Consider the following 19,208-nt stretch of genomic DNA (forward strand, 5'->3'; position numbering starts at 1 on the left):
GAGTCGCCATAAACCAGAAGTTCCTGAGAACAGTGACGCCTGGGGTGTTGTGCCTGCCCGGAGCCTTATAAATCTATCCCCTGCAGTGTTCAAGGGCTCATTGCCTCCAACCAGATCTACCATTCGGAATTATCTAGTGAATTATTTATGGTTTACACATTTGACAGGGTCTCATGGCTGGGTTTGAAAACACTCAGTTTCTGGCTTGCTGCTTGGGCCTAGAAATGTCTGTCTGGAAAACTGTGGCTCAGAGAAGTCAAGTTGCTAAAGATCCCGGAGCTAGTAAAGGGCAGAGCAGTTCTGAACCAAGTGTTGGATTCTAAGCTTTGCAAGCTCCATGGTGAAAAAGCCTGTATGTTTTGCTTGGGGGCAGCAAAGCTTTGTGAGGGGAGGTGGGGGTTGTGGACTGTGTCCTCCCTAGGCAGGTTTGGGTAGAGAAGAACCCCAGAGAGTAAAGTGAGGAGGGCCAACTACTGAAGTGGAGGGAAGAGGATGAGTCTCTGGCCTGCAGCAAGGGAGCAAAAGAAGATCGTTGAGGTAGGGGACGGGTCGGGGTGTGAGCGGTGGAAAGGTCCATGTACAACGTGTTGACATGAAGTCCTAACCTCAGTCTCAAAGAGGCTCTCAAAGTGGGAACCTGAGGCCAGTATACATCCAAATGGCATGCTCTTTGGTGACATCATTGCTGCCTCTGCCAGAATCGCACTGCTACAAGCATTGTTCCTGTTGGGGAATTGTTTCTGCTCTCCAACACTCAGGAAAAAACAAAAAAGTAAATTTATAAGTATGAATTTCCTCTCTATTTTCTAAATCTTTTTGTTGGAACATCTGTGAAATGATAAAAGCAACTTAAAACAATATAGGACTCTTTGCAAATATACTATTTGCAAGCACCGTTAAAAAAAAGGTCTCAGTCATTTTGATCAAGAACTGCTATTTCACAGGCAAAGAAAATAGGGTAGCAAATCACTCATATCTATAAAATATTAATAAAAGTGTTCTGAAGTGCACAGGCATAGAACACGTCTCATAAAGAAATGCCCTTCCTCCAGGAAGGACAGCATCCCCTCATTGTTACTCCCTAGCCCGCAGGCCCTTGGGGGAAGATTACTTGCCTACTTGTGACACCCTCTGTTCTGGCAGGATCACATGTTCCTGCTACTAAGAGGGAACACCATGAAGAAAGGGGGCTACATGACTCTAGCTATCAGCTTGTAATGAAAGAAGGAAAGGATAGGCAAGCCTCCAACTTTTAGAATAAAAATAAGGTCAGAAGAAGCCCAGCATAACTTCCCTTTTGTATCTCTGCAAAGGAATTAGAAACTGAAGACTAGAATCTGAGACTATATGTACTTAAGATTCTAGGAACCACGTAACATCTTTGTTATTTTTGTTGTCCCTGTGTGGTTCACTATACCAACATAGAGACATTTTCCTTAAAACCTTTAAAACAAAAAGGGTTTGTGTATTTTTCTTTGGACAAAAAATAAATGAGTGGCAAGCCATGTGAGGAGCTAGGAAGATACTATCTCTCGGCAGGGAGAGGCTAAGGTTAGAAGAAACTCTAGGCAAGAAAAGCAAAGCGTGAAGAGCCACTGTGAGTCTGAGAAGGGGGACCACCCCATCCAGAGGTAGAGAGATTGTAACCCACCCCTCGTTTTCCTCTGAGACTCATCCAAACCTAAGCCCTCCACAGTAACCAGCACTGATGAAGTTAATATTGAAGGAACAAAGAGACCAGGACCCTCCACTGAATCCTGGGTCACAAAATCATCAGTCATCTTGGTAAACATCTCCCTTACCATTAATGTATCCATCTGCTTTGGAAGAAGACATGAATAGAGAAATGCTCAGGAGTGCAAAGAGCTATGCATGGATTTCTCCTATGATTTTCCTATGGTCTATTATATGTAGTAATTAATTTTGATTTTCTTCAACATTTTCTTATACCACAGAGATTAATAGGTATTAACAGAGATATAATATCAATTATATCATTATAATATATCATCATAATTATATCATTAATATTAGAAATGTCGGTAAGTCTTTAAACTGAAATGAAGATTATATGGAATACAGCTTATTTCTGTGAGATTAGCTATGGAAAGTTACTGATTAAACTGCCATTTTCTTTTATTAGGGAATTGTTTGGATACGCTCTTTATCAGTTCTGTGTAGGTCTGTGGAAAACTGATAGAAACACCATCAGGAATTAGATTGGATAGTAACAGGCAAACTGTAAAATTTTATCTGCTGAAACATACCAAAGCCATTTTCTGATGTATTTTCATTTTTCTGCCTTATCCTTTCTCTCCAGGCAGCTTCGTCAGCGTTGAGCAGTCTGGGCCACGTGTACACAGCCATTGGAGACTACCCCAATGCCCTGGCCAGTCACAAACAGTGTGTTCTTCTCGCCAAGCAATCCAAAGACGAACTTTCGGAAGCCCGAGAACTTGGCAACATGGGGGCTGTGTATATTGCCATGGGTGACTTTGAGAATGCTGTGCAGTGCCACGAGCAGCATCTGAAGATAGCCAAGCACCTGGGGAACAAGCGAGAAGAGGCCCGGGCCTACAGTAACCTGGGCAGTGCGTATCACTACCGGAGGAACTTTGACAAGGCCATGTCATACCACAACTACGTGCTAGAGCTGGCACAGGAGCTGATGGAGAAGGCCATTGAGATGCGGGCCTATGCGGGCCTGGGCCACGCTGCCAGGTGCATGCAGGATTTGGAGAGGGCCAAACAGTACCACGAGCAGCAGCTGGGCATTGCTGAGGATCTCAAGGACCGGGCTGCAGAGGGGCGAGCGTCCTCCAATCTGGGTAAGGACTAGATTGCTTGCAAGACACCAGGTCAATGCCATGAGCTGAAAATAGCTGGAGTAGGTCACCAGCTTTTAAGAATCTGTGTGCTTATATTCGAAAGAATCTCCTTATTGTGTATGTTGTATCGTTCCTTCAGACATATTTCCTTGGAGCCTATCTGCTCTATGTCACATGAGTCATCGTAGTGCTTTAAGGATTAGAATTCTGAAATACTGGAAAAACAAAACACCCCAACCTTTTAATCTGCCTAGAGAGAAGAGCAACCAGATTTATCTAATTAGAGAGAAGGAAAATGAAATGATTCTGTAAAGCTATGTTTGGTTTAAATGAAAGAGAAGGAGCTGAAAAATAATCAGTGGATGGGAATTTGGGAGTATTTTTTGCTTACAGGGATTTCTTTACTTGGTGAATTAACCCCAGAGAAAATGCATTTTTTCCTCAAAATGATGTGCATTCACAAATAATATTGCTAGTTGTAGTATAAATGCAAAATGTTTTGAAAGATCTAAGTAAGACAGATTTGCAGTCACTGTTTTGATAGTACCTGGTTACAGTTAAAACATTTAGAATTTGGGGAGTTTATATGTAGTGGTAAGAAACAATAAGTAGTTGGTAACTGGCTACTTTTGAGAAGATATTGTTGTTATTTTATCTCTATATCCAAACAGATGTGGGTACATATGAATGAAAGATACAGATGTGTTTGGAAGTATAAGCTGAACTCATCCTGGTGCCTAGAGCCATGTGATTCATTCTATTTCCACAGGGATTCAGTGGGGGGAGAGGACAAGGCAGAGGTAACCTTATTGGTATTAGTGTATGCTTATCAGATTTTAGTAGCAGTAGAAAATAAAACTCAGCTCCTTTTTCTTATGAGACCTACCAAACCAAGGCATCTTCATCTGTATTTAATTTTAGCACTATTCTTCCCTCCTCTCTACCTCTGCTTATTTTAACTAAACGTTTCTTGAGTAGTTGTTAGAGAAAGTCTTGCAGACTCCTAGAGATGGTTCTGAAAATGGTATTGAGATCAGAATGAGAGTCTAGAGAGTCTGACAGGAACCACAGAAAGAAGCTCTTAACTTTATATATTCATTAAACAGATTACAAGTATGTATTGAATCCTGACTATGTGCTTAATCTTGGAATAGTTGCTTTAACATATACAGAAGTTAAAAAAAATCCTTGATCTCAAAGAACTTATTGTTTGGTTGGGAAAATAAGACTAATACATAGGATGATAGTGGCTTCCCTACAAGACAGTGTTAATAATGTTGTGTCACCGTGGAATTTTTAGAAGGGAGACGCTGCGGGACTGGAAATAGTCTGGAAAGCTTCTTGCCGATTAGACCCAAGTGGACCTTGAAGAATAGGTGAGATTTGTCCAGGAATGGGATGGCATTGATGGCAAGACACGTGTGAAAGGAGGTATGAGATGCAGTAGGTTGGCATATCTGAGGGATGGTGGCATGATTAGCCTTCAGGAATGTGCTAGAGGGTGGTAGATGAGTATGAAAAGTAGGCAAGGGATGTGCTAGTGAACAGGAACTTCTAAAGCTTTTGGAAATGTAGGAGTGAGAAGATAGATTAGGTATTTAAGGCAGATGGGTAAAGCGGTGGCATGCAGGATAAATTGGAGGACTTGGAACCTGGAGTTTAGAAAGCTGTGTATGTTGGGCGATTCAGATTTTCCTTTTCAACTTTTGTCAATTAAGTCATAGTTTTCAAAAATTTTGTTCATTTCGTGTAAGTTCTTGAATTTATTGGCCTAAAGTTGTTTATAATATTTTCTTATTATTCATTCAATGTTTGTAAGATACATAGTGCTATGCTCTCTTTCATACCTGATACTGGTAATTTGTATTATGCACCTGTACGCCCCCGCTTTTCTGGATCATTCTGACTAGAGATTTATCAATTTTCTTGATCTTTTTAAAGAACCAACTTTTTCTTTTGTTAATTTTTTTCTATTGCTTGTTTGTTTGCTTATTTCTGCTCTTTTGTCATTTTCTTCCTTATAGTTACTTTGGGTCCTTTTTGTAGCTACTCCAGGTCAAGGCTTAGGTCATTTGTTATAGACCCCTTCTTTTTTCTAATACAAGTATTTAAAGATATAAAATTTCCTCTAAACACTGCTTGACCTGCATCCCATAATTTCTGATGTATTTTATTTTCACTTTTCATTGAGTTTTTAAAATTTTCTAAGGTGATTTATGATTTCTTTTTGACTCATTGTTTAATTTAAAAATATTTGGGATTTTCACAGATGTTTTCTTGTTATCAAATTTTAGTTTAATTTTATTGTGGTCAGAGAACATACTCGATAGGATTTTAATGGGTGTAGTGGTCTGTAGATGTCAGGTCAAGGTAGTTGATATTGTCATTCAGATCATCTTTGTCTTTATCGATTTTTTTTTTTGTTTACGTGTTTTGTCAGGTGCTAAGAAGGGAGTTGTTAAACTTTCTACTTATTGTGTATTTGTCTGCTTCTCCCTTTAATCCTGTGAAGCTTTGCTTCATGTATTTTAAAGCTCTGGGTAGATAGTCATTTATGATCTTTTTATTTTCCTGAGAAAATGCTCCTTTTATCATTATGAAATGTCTCTTTTTATCTTTGGTAATGCCCTTTTGCTTCAAAGTTTACTTTATCTGATACTGATATACCCATTCCCACCTTCACATGCTTATTGCTTCTGTGGTTCTTTTTCTATTTTTATTTCTCTAATAGCTCTCTGGGCTCAAGTGATCCTCCTGCCTCAGCTTCCAGAGTAGCTGGGACCATAGGTGCTTGCCACAATGCCCTGCTAATGTTTCTTTTCTTTCCCTTTCCCTTTCCCTTTCCCCTTTCCTTTCCCTTCCCCTTTCCCTTCCTGTCCTGTCCTGTAGAGAGGGGCTCTTACTCAGCCTGGTCTTGAACTCCTGAGCTCAAGCAATCCTCCCGCCTCGGTCTCCCAGAGTGCTAGGATTACAGGTGTGAGCCATCGCCCCGGCCCAACCTCTTTATATTTTCTTACTGCTTTGGTTGCTCTCCAGTACCTTCTGGTAGGTCACCTGGCCGCCCCCCACCAGAATTTACAGGTGTTATTTATAGGAGGGTTGGTCTAAAAGGAGGAGTTACTAATCCTCCATTCCTGGAAGCTGAACTCCTCTTATTCATTTTTAACTCATTGCAGTTCAGTTTGCACCGTTTGTCCCCTGACAAAAGGTCAGCAGTGATTTCTCCATGGCTGAGCTGAGAGATCTTTTGACAGTTCTAGATTTCAGTATGCAGCAGTTGGGCAGGCTCTAGGTTTCTATGAAGCACCACTGTCCTGATTTTCTTCCTGGCTGCTCTTTCTGTATCTTTTTCATTGGCTTTTCTTGACCCCTTTGAAAGATGAACAATTTTTAAAAGTTACAAAAGTGACACTTTTGTAAAAAATGTTTGCAATCTAAGAATGTATAAAATAGAAAAAGTAGGTTCACCCTCTAAAATTATTACTGTCCTACTCCTCAGTTAACTACTTTTAACAATTTGATTAGAATACTTCCAGACCTTTTTTCTATGTATATAAACACATGTCAGTACCTGCATATGTGTGTAAATATACACATGTGTGTGCAGATTGTTCCTTTTTTGAAACTTGGATCATAATATATGTACTTTCCTGCAGCCTGCTTGGTTTTACTCTGCCTTCTTTCTTAGGCTTCCCTCTATGTCATTATTCAGATACCCTACTTTATTTTCAATGGCTCCTTTCCATCGTATTGTCACTTGTTGAATGTGGAGTCCTTGTGTTTTGTCCCTGATTCTTTTCTCTTCTTTTTTAGTATATTTCTCTTTAAGAGTTTTAACCCCAAACTTAGACTGCTGCTTCAGTGCACATTGTTTCTAAATCTGTATTCACCAGCTCTGACTTCTTTCTGGCCTGAGCATCACTTTCACCTTTCCAACTGCCTAGTGGATATTCCATCTGATTCTCGTGCTGATCTGTCAAAGTTAGTGAGTCCAAACATGAAATATCTTTTTTCTAAATTAACTCCTAGCTTTCCCAATTCTGTTCATGACAGCCCCGCCCTTTAGCCATCTGTCTTAGTTTCCTATTGCCATGTAACAAATTACCATAAACTTGGTGGCTTAAAACAATGCAAATTTATTCTTGCACAGCTCTGGAGGTCAGAAACCTAAAATCAGTCTCGTTGGTGTAAAGTCAAGATGTTGACAAGGCTGGTTCCTTCCTCAGGGTTCAGAGGAGAATCTGTTTCTTTGCTTTTTCAGCTTCTAATGGCTGCATTCCTCCTCCATCAGAGTCCAGCCCTCTAATCTCTGCTTCTGTCGTCACATCACCTTCTCTTCTGCCTCTTCCTCCAGCGTCCCTCCAATAAAGACTGTTGTGATTGTATCAAGCTCACCTGGGTAGTCCAGAATAATCTCCCTATCTCAAGATTCTTAATCATACCCGCAAAGTCCCTTTTTGCCATATAAGGTAAAATTCATGGGTTCCAGGGATTAGGACAGGGACATATTGAGGGGGAGGGAGATGTCATTATTCGGTCTACCATGCCATCTCGACTTAGAAAATTGAAGTCACCATTTGATTTCTTCCTTTTCCCCCCGCCCCCCCCAGGTGATTCCCAATCTAACAGTTGCCAAATAAATATTTTCATAAAGATTCTTTTCTTTCATTGCCCCATCCTAGCTGCCTGGTCTGTTGCATCAGCCTAGTAGTTGGGTTTTCCTCACCATCATTCCCTTCTTCCCATGTCTCCTCCATCCACGTATCAATGTTAGACTGACCTTCCTAAAGCTGTGCTCAAGTCAGTAGTTGCCGTATTGTATATCAGAGTCCTTACCTTAAAACAAAGGCTGTCATGATTACAGATGTACCTAATTTTCTGTTCTTAATTCTGCTACTTCTTTATATATATTCATTACCTAAAACCGGGCTTTTCCATCTTCACTAATCTCACCACATTAGCCATGCTTTCCTGCTTTAATAAATTTTCTCAAGCTATTTCTTCCACTTCACTCCTGTGTCTCTATCTTGCTTGTCTAAATTTTACCCCTCTTTTTAGGATTATCCCAAATACCATTCACTACTCTAAGCCCCTCTTGGTAAATTCTTTCCCTTTTGTGAGCCCTAATAACACTGTTAAAATTTCTCTTATTCTATTAATATTCAATCATAAATTATAGTTATTTGTATACTTGTGTAGTTGCCTACACTGGGTTAAAGTTCATTAGAAGTATGAACTGTGTTTTACTCTGTAACATCCCTATCACCAAGTATAACCCCTTACACAAAAATATTTGTATTTTTAGATTGAACGTGAGTCAAAGCTTATACCAAGAGGTTGTGCCCAGGTGAGAGGAAGACTAGTGGTGCCTTTGGAAAGAAACAGGAAAGCTGGGAGGGGGAACTAGTTTGGAAAAGCACACGATAAGTTTAATTTTGTATACTCCCGTGTATATTTCTCTTATTTAGTGTAACACGAGCAAATAGAACTGGAAATAGTGTTTTAAAATGACATCATCCTAATGACGTCTATGAGATAGAAAAGAGAGCCAGCCCGGGAGACTGAATCAGGCTCACAGAGGGTGGAGGGCATCCAGGTGGAGCTCAGAGAGACGAGAACTTCAAGATGTGAAAGGTATAACATTTATATCAAAGAAGCCAAGGAAAATGAGATTTGAATCACTAGAAAGGTTTTTGGACAATAGAAGCGTCCTGTGCTTATTTAAGGGTGAAGTGGATAGAATTTGTGGACATGGAGAGAAAGAGAGAGAGAGAGAAAGTGGAGATGACAAAGAAGTCTTTGTCCTTTGGTGGTCAGCATGTACTAATATTAATATTTATTACCCAGCTTTTGTTTTAAAACAAACCAAGTCGAAATTATTTAGAGTCTTCAGATTTCTTATCAGTAAGTAGCCTAGCTGTTTTGTAACCATGTCTTCCATGTGAAAATCATGTTAATGTACATTTTGACTTAGAAAATGGCCATCTTTTCTTTTATGCTCAAAACAACTGTAGTTGCTTGACAGTATTTCTATAGCCTCTGTCATTTTGGTGGCTTTCTTTATGGTTTTAATTTAGGCAGTTTAGAGTCAAACCTCAGATGTGCTACAGAGTAGGTTACTAGACTAAAGGCTCAATTAAAGTCCTTTCACTCAGATAATCACAAATCTTCTAATTTACTGGGAAACCAGGCAGAATTACCTCTCATCTCACTTTGGGATAAACTGCAATTAGGAAAGAGAAGGGAGACAATGAGAAGATTGGCTCAGTCTCTCCCACCACGACGACCACCACCGCCACCACAAAGGTGACCACTTAGTTTGCCACTGTGCTCCAGCAACAGATAAAGACAAAGGTGAGCACATTTCAGGAGCCATTTCCCATACACAGCAACGTCAGGCCTGTTGTCTCTAGTATTGGGTCAGATATGCAAGATGGAAAGTTCTTTCCTCCAAGGCCTGAGATCAGATATCTAATAATTCATCTATGGAAAATAATTGATAGTTTAAAAAAAACTGTCCCTTTTTAGTCAAAAAGACATTTTCGGCCAGGCAGGATGGCTTACGCCTGTAATCCTAGCACTTTGGGAGGCCGAGGCAGAAGGATTGCTTGAGGCCAGGAGTTCAAGACCAGCCTGAGCAAGAGCGAGACTCTGTCTCTACAAAAAATAGAAAAAATTAGCCAGGCGTGGTGGTGTGCACCTGTAGTCCCAGCTACTCAGGAGGGGATCTCTTGAGCCCGGGAGTTGGAGGTTGCAGTGAGCTATTACATGATGATGCTGTTGCACTCTAGCTGGGGTGACATTTTGAGACTGTCTCAAAAAAATAAAAAAATAAATAAAAAATAAGACATTTTATATCTAAAAATTATATCATTACTGTGAACATACATGAAACTCAGTATTCTAAAGAATCTTATAATTTCATTATATATAAAATATATTTATAATATTAAATTAAATATATTTACATTTTATTAAAATGTACTTTAATAAAGTATTTAATTAATATATTTAATTAAATTTTTGTGCCTAACACATAGCCTTGTAATGAGGACTAAATGAAATAATAATTTTATTAATATATTTACAGAATATATTCATAATGTATTTTTATTACTTGTTTTGTAGAAGAAAAACTTTTTCTGTGATATAGCAATCACTTTCCTTTATGTTTTTACATTTCAATTTTTATACATTGAGAATTTTTTAAAGTGTAAAGAGGCCTGGCTTTATAGGCAAAATGTTTATAATTGTTGGTAGTAATTAACTTATACTAATTAGGTATTTTTCTTTGGAAATCCTCAGAATGATATGTGGGCCTGTGTTCAAAATAACCTCTCCAGATGTCAAAAGGTCTAGGAGCCCTCACGTTGAAGTTCTTGGTATAACAGTGTGAACCTGTGATATTAGTGTTTTACAGCACTCACTTGTGCTCTAATAGCCCCATGAGGTAAACTATTATTATTCTGTTTCAGTGATGAGGATTCAGAGATTAAGGAACATGTGTGACTCACCTAAGATCATAGAGTAAGAGACAGAGTTGGAAGACTTCAGGTCTAGGATTTCATGTCCACAGATGTTTCCATGAGAGAACATTCCCACTGGAATGGTGGATCCTAGTGGGAGCCATGCTAGGATTACCTGGGCTAGGGCTGAAAGCCAAAGATGCTACTTCCTCCCCAACCCCCACACCCCCATCCACGGGAAGATGAAAAAGAAAAGGCACCGCTAGAAGGGTTATAGGCCACCATGAAAGAGTGTTTGCAGCTCGTGCCCAGGAGCAAGACAGCAAGCATTCCTAGAGAAGTGTAGGTACTGCCAGGACAGAAAAATCCTTTCTTTCTTCCTAGAGAAGCTGTCCGCTGTTTGATCACTTGCACTGAGCTTGGCAAACATTGTTTCATTTCATCCTCACTGCAGGGCTCTATGGGAGGCATAAAAGTGAAGGCACTGGCCCAAGTTCATGTAGTTTATAAGCAGCAGAGGCAGGATCCAAACTCGGGTCAGCAAGTTCTCTTTTGCTACAGCCCTCAGGACCCCTACACATTTATTGACCAGTTAGTTCTTCTGCTTGAGAAGCATAGACAAGACTACACAGGTTGTCAGAGTGTAATAACGCCCCTGATACAGCAAGTCAAACCGCACACCTCTGCTTTTCATCCAAAGCAGTTCCCGCTAAGGGTCATGAAAAGGGAAAATACTAATATAAATACAAAAAATTAATATGTCCCAGGCCCTGAAACAGATTTTTCTAGACATCTAAAAGAAAGGAAGAAGAATGTCTTTTCCCTGTTTAAAAGGAGACATGAGCAATGGAGAGCATCAACCGAAGCAGGAGATTTTTCTGATCAAGCACCAGAGGACTCGAAGAAAATGATTCAGACCCTCATTAAGGTTATGACATGCACATCCTGTGCTGTGCCCCACACCTATCAGTGCCTAATACATATTAATAATATTTATTCTCTCCTTTAGGTCAAGATTTGTCACCCTGCTTGTCTAGACATTGCTATTTAAAAGGAGCTGTGATTTGCTTACAGATACAGCACATCTGTAAACATGTGAGCCGAGGCAGACGGGGCAGTAAATCTTGGTCAGAGCTGCACTTTGGACTGTTGCAAGAGAGGCTGCAGAACTGTTGTCGGAATAATGAAGTGGGTGCTTGCTGCCAGGTCCCAGAGTTGCGTCTCCAGCAGGCAGAATCTAGCAGTAAATTAGCTTATGTTTCAGCTTGGCAGTTGGCACTTGGTTCATTTGTAGATGCTAATTGTAATCTGATGTTATCAGCAGCAGGTAATTGAAATGGTCTTGATGAATTACTTAATTTCTTTTAATAGCTGAGTCTTCAAGAACTGAATAAAGAAGATAAGGTGATGTGGGGGGAAAACACAACAGCTCTATCTTTCTAATTAGTGCTTGGAGGTTTTTTCTTCTTTACACAAATGATTATGAACATGTGAAGCTGAATAGATTTATGAGTCAAAACCGCCCCCCGGGGGCATTTCCCGTGAGGCAGCCCAGTCCTGAACATCGATAACACTTCTGTTAGGACTTCAGAAAGGAACACTTGAGTGGTCACTTTGGAGAATATGGATTTCTGTACTCGATTTTGTTTTCCAGGGCACTGCCTACTAGGGGTACTGCCACCTTGGTATTCACCCTACCCTCAGCCCTTTGGCTATTTTCTGTGAGCAGTGCTGCCTGGCACCATTCAGTGGACCTGGGAGCCTCACAGTGATGTTAGTTATTGGCTCCAGTACCCACACCTGGCACTGGCACCTCCCACACCTGCCTGTCCCTGAGTCTGTCCATCTGCAACAGCTCCTGTGTAGTCCTTTGCTTTGCCAGCAACGGTGAGTGCAGATGTGACCCTCGGTCCTGCCATCTGTGCTGGGTGCTGCACGCTGGACCTGTGCCACGTGACTCCTCTGAGCGTGGGGGTCTGTCTTCTGGAGTCATTTGGCTCTGGTTTTAGTCTCATGTTCATTCCCTAAGTAATCCGTTTGTTTTGGGGTGACTGTGAAGGTATTTGCTTTTAACTGGTTTAGAGAAAATCAAAATAACAGCAGAAAATGTAGAGCATCAGAATCAGGTCTTTTAGCTAGACATTTGGTGATGATATAGCAAATGATTATTCAGATCACCTCTGTGGTTCTCCTTCATGGAGGATTATGTTGGAAGACAGCTGAATTTAGAGGTGAAGATTCCAAATCTCTAAGCCACCTACATGATTGAGGCAGTAAATGCCTTTGATGAAAAAACAAAGTACGTTTCAGGGGCCCCAATCATGTTCTGCTTCTTGATCTGAGTGGTAGTTACACAGCTGTCCTCAACTTTGTAAAAATTTGTTGATCTGTATGCTAATGATTTTATGCCTTTCTATGTTTTATACTTTAATTAAAGGTTGACTGATTGATTTTTGAGATACTCTGTTGCCCAGTCACGAGTACAGTGGTATCATCATAGCTCACAGCAACCTCCAACTTCTGGACTCAAGTTATCCTCCTGCCTCAGCCTCCTGAGTAGCTGGGACTACAGGCACACCCCACCACGTCCAGCTAATTTTTCTATTGTTTGAAGAGATGGGGTCTCACTCTTGCTCAGGCTGGTCTCAAACTCCTGGCCTCAAGGGGTCCTCCCACCTCAGACTCCCAAAGTGCTAGGATTACAGTCATGAGCCACCTCGCCTGGCCACAGGTTGATTTTTAAAATCATATTGCACTGTGGGGCAGGGTAGAATTGGAATGATATGCCCTTCTTTTCTTCTTTTTTCCCTTTTTTACTTTTAATTGACAAATTATAATTGTACATTGTTATACAATTATATATTGTGTATTATATATAGTATATATTTATACAATATATTTGATATATGTATACATTGTAGAAAGATTAAATTAAGATAATTAACATATCTGTCACCTCACCTACTTATCTTTTTTGGTGGTGAGAACATTTAAAATCTACTCTTTTAGCAATTTTGAAATATACGGCCGGGCGCGGTGGCTCACGCCTGTAATCCTAGCACTCTGGGAGGCCGAGGCGGGTGGATTGCTCAAGGTCAGGAGTTCGAGACCAGCCTGAGCGAGACCCCGTCTCTACTAAAAATAGAAAGACATTATATGGACACCTAAAAATCTATATAGAAAAAATTAGCCGGGCATAGTGGCGCATGCCTGTAGTCCCAGCTACTCGGGAGGCTGAGGCAGTAGGATCGCTTAAGCCCAGGAGTTTGAGGTTGCTGTGAGCTAAGCTGACGCCACGGCACTCACTCTAGCCTGGGCAACAAAGTGAGACTCTGTCTCAACAAAAAAAAAAAAAAAAAAAAAAAAAAAAATTTGAAATATACAATACACTCTTAACTATGGTCACCATGCTGTGCAATAGATCACTACAACTTATTCCTCCTGTCTCACTGAAACATTGTACCCTTTGATCAACATCTGTCCTCTCTCCATCCCCCACCTCCTACTTCCAGCCTCTGGTAACCACCATTCTACTCTCTGCTTCTATGGGTTCAACTTCTTTAGATAGCGCATATAAGTGAAATCACACAGCATTTGTCTCTCTGTGTCTGGCTAATTTTACTTGACATAGTGTCCCTTAGGTTCAGCCATGTTGTCTCAAATGTCCTGTTTTTAACGCTGTATAGTATTCCATTGAGTATATGTTCACCACATTTTCTTTATCCATTCCTCTGTTGGTGGATACTTAGGTCGCTTCCCTATTTTTGCCATTGTGAATAATTCTTCAGTGAACATGGTGGTACGGGTATCTCTTCCACATTCTGATCACATTCATGCCTGTGGTTTTCACCACCATACACCAGCTCCCCAAACCCATATCCAACTTCCAGCTGTGACATCTATCTACTACTCTTGCCTCCTAGACACCTCCATCTGCACCAAATAGGCCTCTTTCCAAGTCTGTGATTTCACATTGTATTTTTCCCATTTCTGAGAATGATAACATAATTTCCTCAGTGTACAACCTAGAAATCTCAAAGTTATCCTGGAATCCCTGCCCTCTTCCCTCACAGCCCAGATCTAGTTGGTTGAAAGTCCTGAGAAGTTTGCTTCCCAAAGCAAGTTCTAATGTATCTGCAGGGTAGTTTTTTCTCAGCCCCCAGCCCTTGTCTTGCCCAGGTCATTGCAACAGCTTCTTGCATACTGGTCTCCCAGCTTCCTCAGTTCATTTTCAACCTTGTTACCATGGTAACCCTCTCAAAACTCCAACTGCTGAATCTCAGCTTATCATTTCTATGCTTAAAACCCTGCAGTGGTTTCCCACTGTCTTCAGGATGAAGTCCTAGGCTAACGTATGTGTTTGTGTCTTAATTTTTAACAAAAAGTTTCAAAAGTAAAAAAATTAATTAAAAAATTTAAAAATAGAAGAAAGGGCCAAGCACAATAGCTCATGCCAATAATCCCAGCACTTTGGGAGGCCGAGGCAGGAGGATTGCTTGAGGCCAGGAGTGTGAGATTAGCCTAGGCAACATAGCAAGACTGTCTCTATAAAAAATAAGAAAAATTAGTGTGGTGGTACCTGCCTGTAGCCCCTGCTACTTGGAAGCCTGAGGCAGGAGAATCACTTGAGCCTAGGAGCTCAAGGTATAGTGAGCTATGATTGTGCCACTGCACTCCAGCCTGGGCAAGAAAGCAAGACCCTGTCTCTAAAAAAAAATTTTAAAATAGAAAAGAGCTTATAGGATAACAATATAAAGAAAGAAAATATTTTTGTATAGCTATACAATGTGGTATGTTTTAAACTAAGTATTATCATAGTGTTGAAAGTTAAAAAAAGATGCGAAAGTTTATAAAGAAAAAAAGTTATGGTAAGCTGAGATTAATTTATTGAAGAAAAACATTTTTTTTTAATAAATTTAGTATAGCCTAAGTGTAAAGTGTTTAGAAGAGCTACAGTGGAATATAGTAATGTCTTAGGTCTTCACATCACCACTCACCACTCACTCATTGACTCACTCAGAGAAGCTTCCAGTTCTGCACGTGCCATTCATGGTAAATGCCCTATATAGGTGTACCATTTTTTATCTGTTATATCATAATTTCATTGTACTTTTCCTATGTTTGGATATGTTTAGATACACAAATACTTACTATCATGTCATGGTTGCCTACGATATTCAATACAATCACATGCTGTACAAGCTTGTAGCCCAGGAGCAACCAGTTATATACCATGTAGCTCATGTGTGCAGAAGGCTATCCCGTGTAGGTTTGCCCAGGTACGTTCTGTGATGTTTGCACAACGACAAAATTGTCTAATGATGCATTTCTCAAAATGTATCCCCATCAAGTGATGCATGACTGTGTATATCTTGAATAGATCAAGGACAGTGAGAGCCAAAAACTATAAGAAATGCTAGAAACTTATAACTGGAGCATAAAATTCAATTACTCACCTCTTTCATATTTACTGTGCTTGTTCATTTGTCCCTTACTACTGTCATTAGGTCCAGGTATTATTTCTGCTACTTTTGATTCCAGAGCCCAGAGAGACTACTTCTGGGAAATAATGGCAATTTCCATACATTTCATGCTGTATCATGACATTCTTATTGGTGTAAACGATCTCTAAAATTCTTTGCTACTCTAAAAAACCCAAATTCTCTGATTTTTTTCCATGGAAAGAGAATTGTTCCTTAGAGTTAGTAGGAATACCGAATTGAGCAGATTTTTCTCCTTCCTTTACATAGTCCTTTACCTTATAGCTAACTGAGACAATCTGATTAGCAGACTAACTAAATAATATATTAACCTTTTTGGATCTTTATTCAAGAAGTTTAAAAAGCATGGCTAAAAGGAAGCCCTGGGTGCGGATTTGAAGAACTCTAATGTTTATGACTTTTGGACAAAAGAATCACTAGGATATCACACTGTGTCTTCTTTTAAGTACATGAACTTAATAGACTATCTCTGTATTTAACATCTAGCCTTAGGAAACTGATGCTAGCTTCACTTTTCTAGATATTCAAATAACAGGTTCCATAGAGAATATATGAAAAGGCCCTCGTGATCTCTCCAGCACACCTTTGAAGTGGCTTAGAAGTCACAATAATAATAAAAGCAATGACACTTATTGCATGCCTCTACTGTGCTTTGTACTTGGTGTATCTTCTTATGCAATGAGTCATTTAAAAATTCAGAAAGATAGGATTTATTATTCCCATTAGAAATGAAAAACCCAAAGAACAGAGAGGTTAATTTGTCAGAGGTCCTGTAGCAAATGTGTGGCAGAGCCGGGGTGTGAGCCCAGAGCTGTCCAAATCCAAAGTCAGTGCTCTTTGTGCTATGTTGCACCACCTCTCTAAAGAAAATAGCTAAAATTATTTGGAAAAAAGATAAAACTCTAGCAATTTCTAAGTGATTGGGACAATGTGACATTGTGTTAATAACTGCAAAAAACTGGAAATTGAGCATTTCTCTTTACCCACAGCTCCTTTTCATCCTCGTTCCCTCATCCCCATCTCATACTGGGTACACGTAAGCGCACATACAGCCAAATGCAGGGTGGAGGCGTGGCTGCTCTTACACCGTAACCTGAAGTGTCCCCTCTTTTCCAGCATGAAATCCACAAGAGACGCAAGTGTTTAAAACTCTTCAACATAATTAGTAATTTCATGGTGACTTCAAAAAGTAGCTTTTCACGGAGAACCATTTTCTGCATGTTGTTCCAGAAATTCTTCTTAAGGCTGTCTCTGACACAGCAGAAAATGCATTTGTTGAATTGGATTAAAGCCAGAGTGCAACTTTCAGTTTGTATTGCTGACTCAGCCTGTTCCCAACTTGACTTTCAAACAGCTTTGTTAGCTCCTGAATACAGGCTCTCAGTTTTCAACAGATTTTTGAAAGTGGTCCTTTTCTGCCCTCCTACTGAAGAGTTAAGTTACTCTGGGAAGCGAGTGCTTTCATTTTCTAGTAAAAATTGCATTGGTGCCATTTAAAATGTTTCCAAGAGCAATTAAAAAGTGAAGTAAATGCTTTGTTGTTATGTGTCCAACATGCTTGTAAAGCAAGCCCTCATCAAAATAGCCCCAGTGGCAAAAAAAAAAGTAACGGATTTGTGTTCTTGAGCCAGATTGTCAGAGTTGGCCACTTATTTGAAACAACAGCTATTCTGTAATTGCATTTCCCTGATTCACATGGAAGGTTCCACCAAATCCATTATCTAATACCGAATAAGACAAAGACAGCTTCTAACATGGCCCAGCTGTTGGAGTGCTCTGGAGGGAGATATAATATGCTCTGTGACTCAGTAAACAGAAGGTAATGGACTAAAAGTTATCAAGCCCTTCACAACAAGGAGATCTGGAGTTTAACCAGAAATTTCAGACTGTCAACCTTGACAAAACAGATGGCATTCTCCAGTTCGTGGCACCATCAGGCGAGCTGGCATGTCTGCTTTGACAACTCCTGGTACTTCTTAAATGCCTGGTGGAGAAAGGCACCCTCTTTGTCATCAGTAAAGAACTCGCACTGCTCTGTGTGTGACAAAGGGAATAAGAAGCACCTATGAGCTTAGGCCTCTTACTGAGCATTTTCAGGATCTTTCTTCCCTGGGGCTGTGGCATTCTACATAAGCATCCTCTTGGACTGTTCTTTTACCTTCTTCTTGTAGCAAAGAAACCACTTGAATCATGTGGTGATTTCTCTCTGTTTTGATCCCTGAGGACCCCATATATAATACAAATGGCGTGCCTTCAAGCCAATGCTATGGGCTTTTACAGGGTTGTATAGCTAGGGTAGCCATATATTATAATTTATCAATGGGACAGTCCCACACACCGCTAGATTATAGAGTCACCCTATACGTAGCATGTTTATGAAAAACGAGTGCTGGAGTCAGATGGCCTGGCTTTGGACCCCAGCTGTGTGGCTTACTGGCTTTGTGAGCTTGACAAGGTGCTTAGCTGCCCTCTGCCTCAGTTTCTTTTCTCTAAAATGGGGATAATTATATCACCCATCTCATAAGATGGCTGTAAGGATCGAATGAGTTACTATGTGTAAAGCCCTTTGAACAATGCCTGGCACATAATAAATACCCCAAAATGGTTTAATCATTATCATCACCATAGTTTTGTTATCATATGTGGGAAGAGTATATCATTTGTTAACACAAAACTAAATGCTAGGGCCGGGCGCGGTGGCTCATGCCTGTAATCCTAGCACTCTGGGAGGCTGAGGCGGGCGGATCGTTTGAGCTCAGGAGTTCGGGACCAGCCTGAGCAAGAGCGAGACCCCGTCTCTACTAAAAATAGAAAGAAATTATATGGACAGCTAAAAACATACATGGAAAAAATTAGCTGGGCATGGTGGTGCTTGTCTGTAGTCCCAGCTACTCGGGAGGCTGAGGCAGGAGGATCGCTTAAGCCCAGGAGTTGGAGGTTGCTGTGAGCTAGGCTGACACCATGGCACTCTAGCCCAAGCGACAGAGCAAGACTCTGTCTCAAAACAAAACAAAACAAAACAAACAAACAAAAAAAATCTAAATGCTAGGCTGGGTGTGGTGGCTCACGCTTGTAATCCTAGCACTTTGAGAGGCGAGGCAGGAGGACCACTTCAGGCCAGGAGTTCGAGACCAGCCCAATGAAAAATGAGACCCTGTCTCTACAAAAAAATAGAAAAATTAGCTGGGCACGGTGCCATGTGCCTATAGTCCCAGCTACTCCGGAGGCTGAGGCAGGAGGATCGCTTGAGCCCAGGAGTTTGAGGTTACAGTGAGCTGTGATAATGCCACTGTACTCTAGACTGGGTGACAAGTGTAACCCTGTCTCAAAAAAACCAAAAACAAAGCGTAAATGCTAAAAGAGAGGTAAAGATGCTACTGAAATACATAACATTTTTTATTCTTTACAGTATT

The 19,208-nt window shown here is 40.4% G+C and overlaps 1 protein-coding gene across 1 annotated transcript in view; it reads left to right on the top strand.

The window, feature by feature from the left end:
* Positions 1 to 19,208, top strand: part of TTC28 (tetratricopeptide repeat domain 28) — a 526,655-nt gene that overhangs the window by 372,384 nt on the left and 135,063 nt on the right. Inside the window, exon 5 of the mRNA XM_069497389.1 lies at positions 2,321 to 2,828. Coding sequence (XP_069353490.1) covers positions 2,321 to 2,828 — 508 coding nt within the window. The remainder of the gene's footprint in view (positions 1 to 2,320; positions 2,829 to 19,208) is intronic.

Source organism: Eulemur rufifrons, chromosome 21 (assembly GCF_041146395.1).
Source record: "Eulemur rufifrons isolate Redbay chromosome 21, OSU_ERuf_1, whole genome shotgun sequence".
Taxonomy (NCBI): Eukaryota; Metazoa; Chordata; class Mammalia; order Primates; family Lemuridae; genus Eulemur; species Eulemur rufifrons.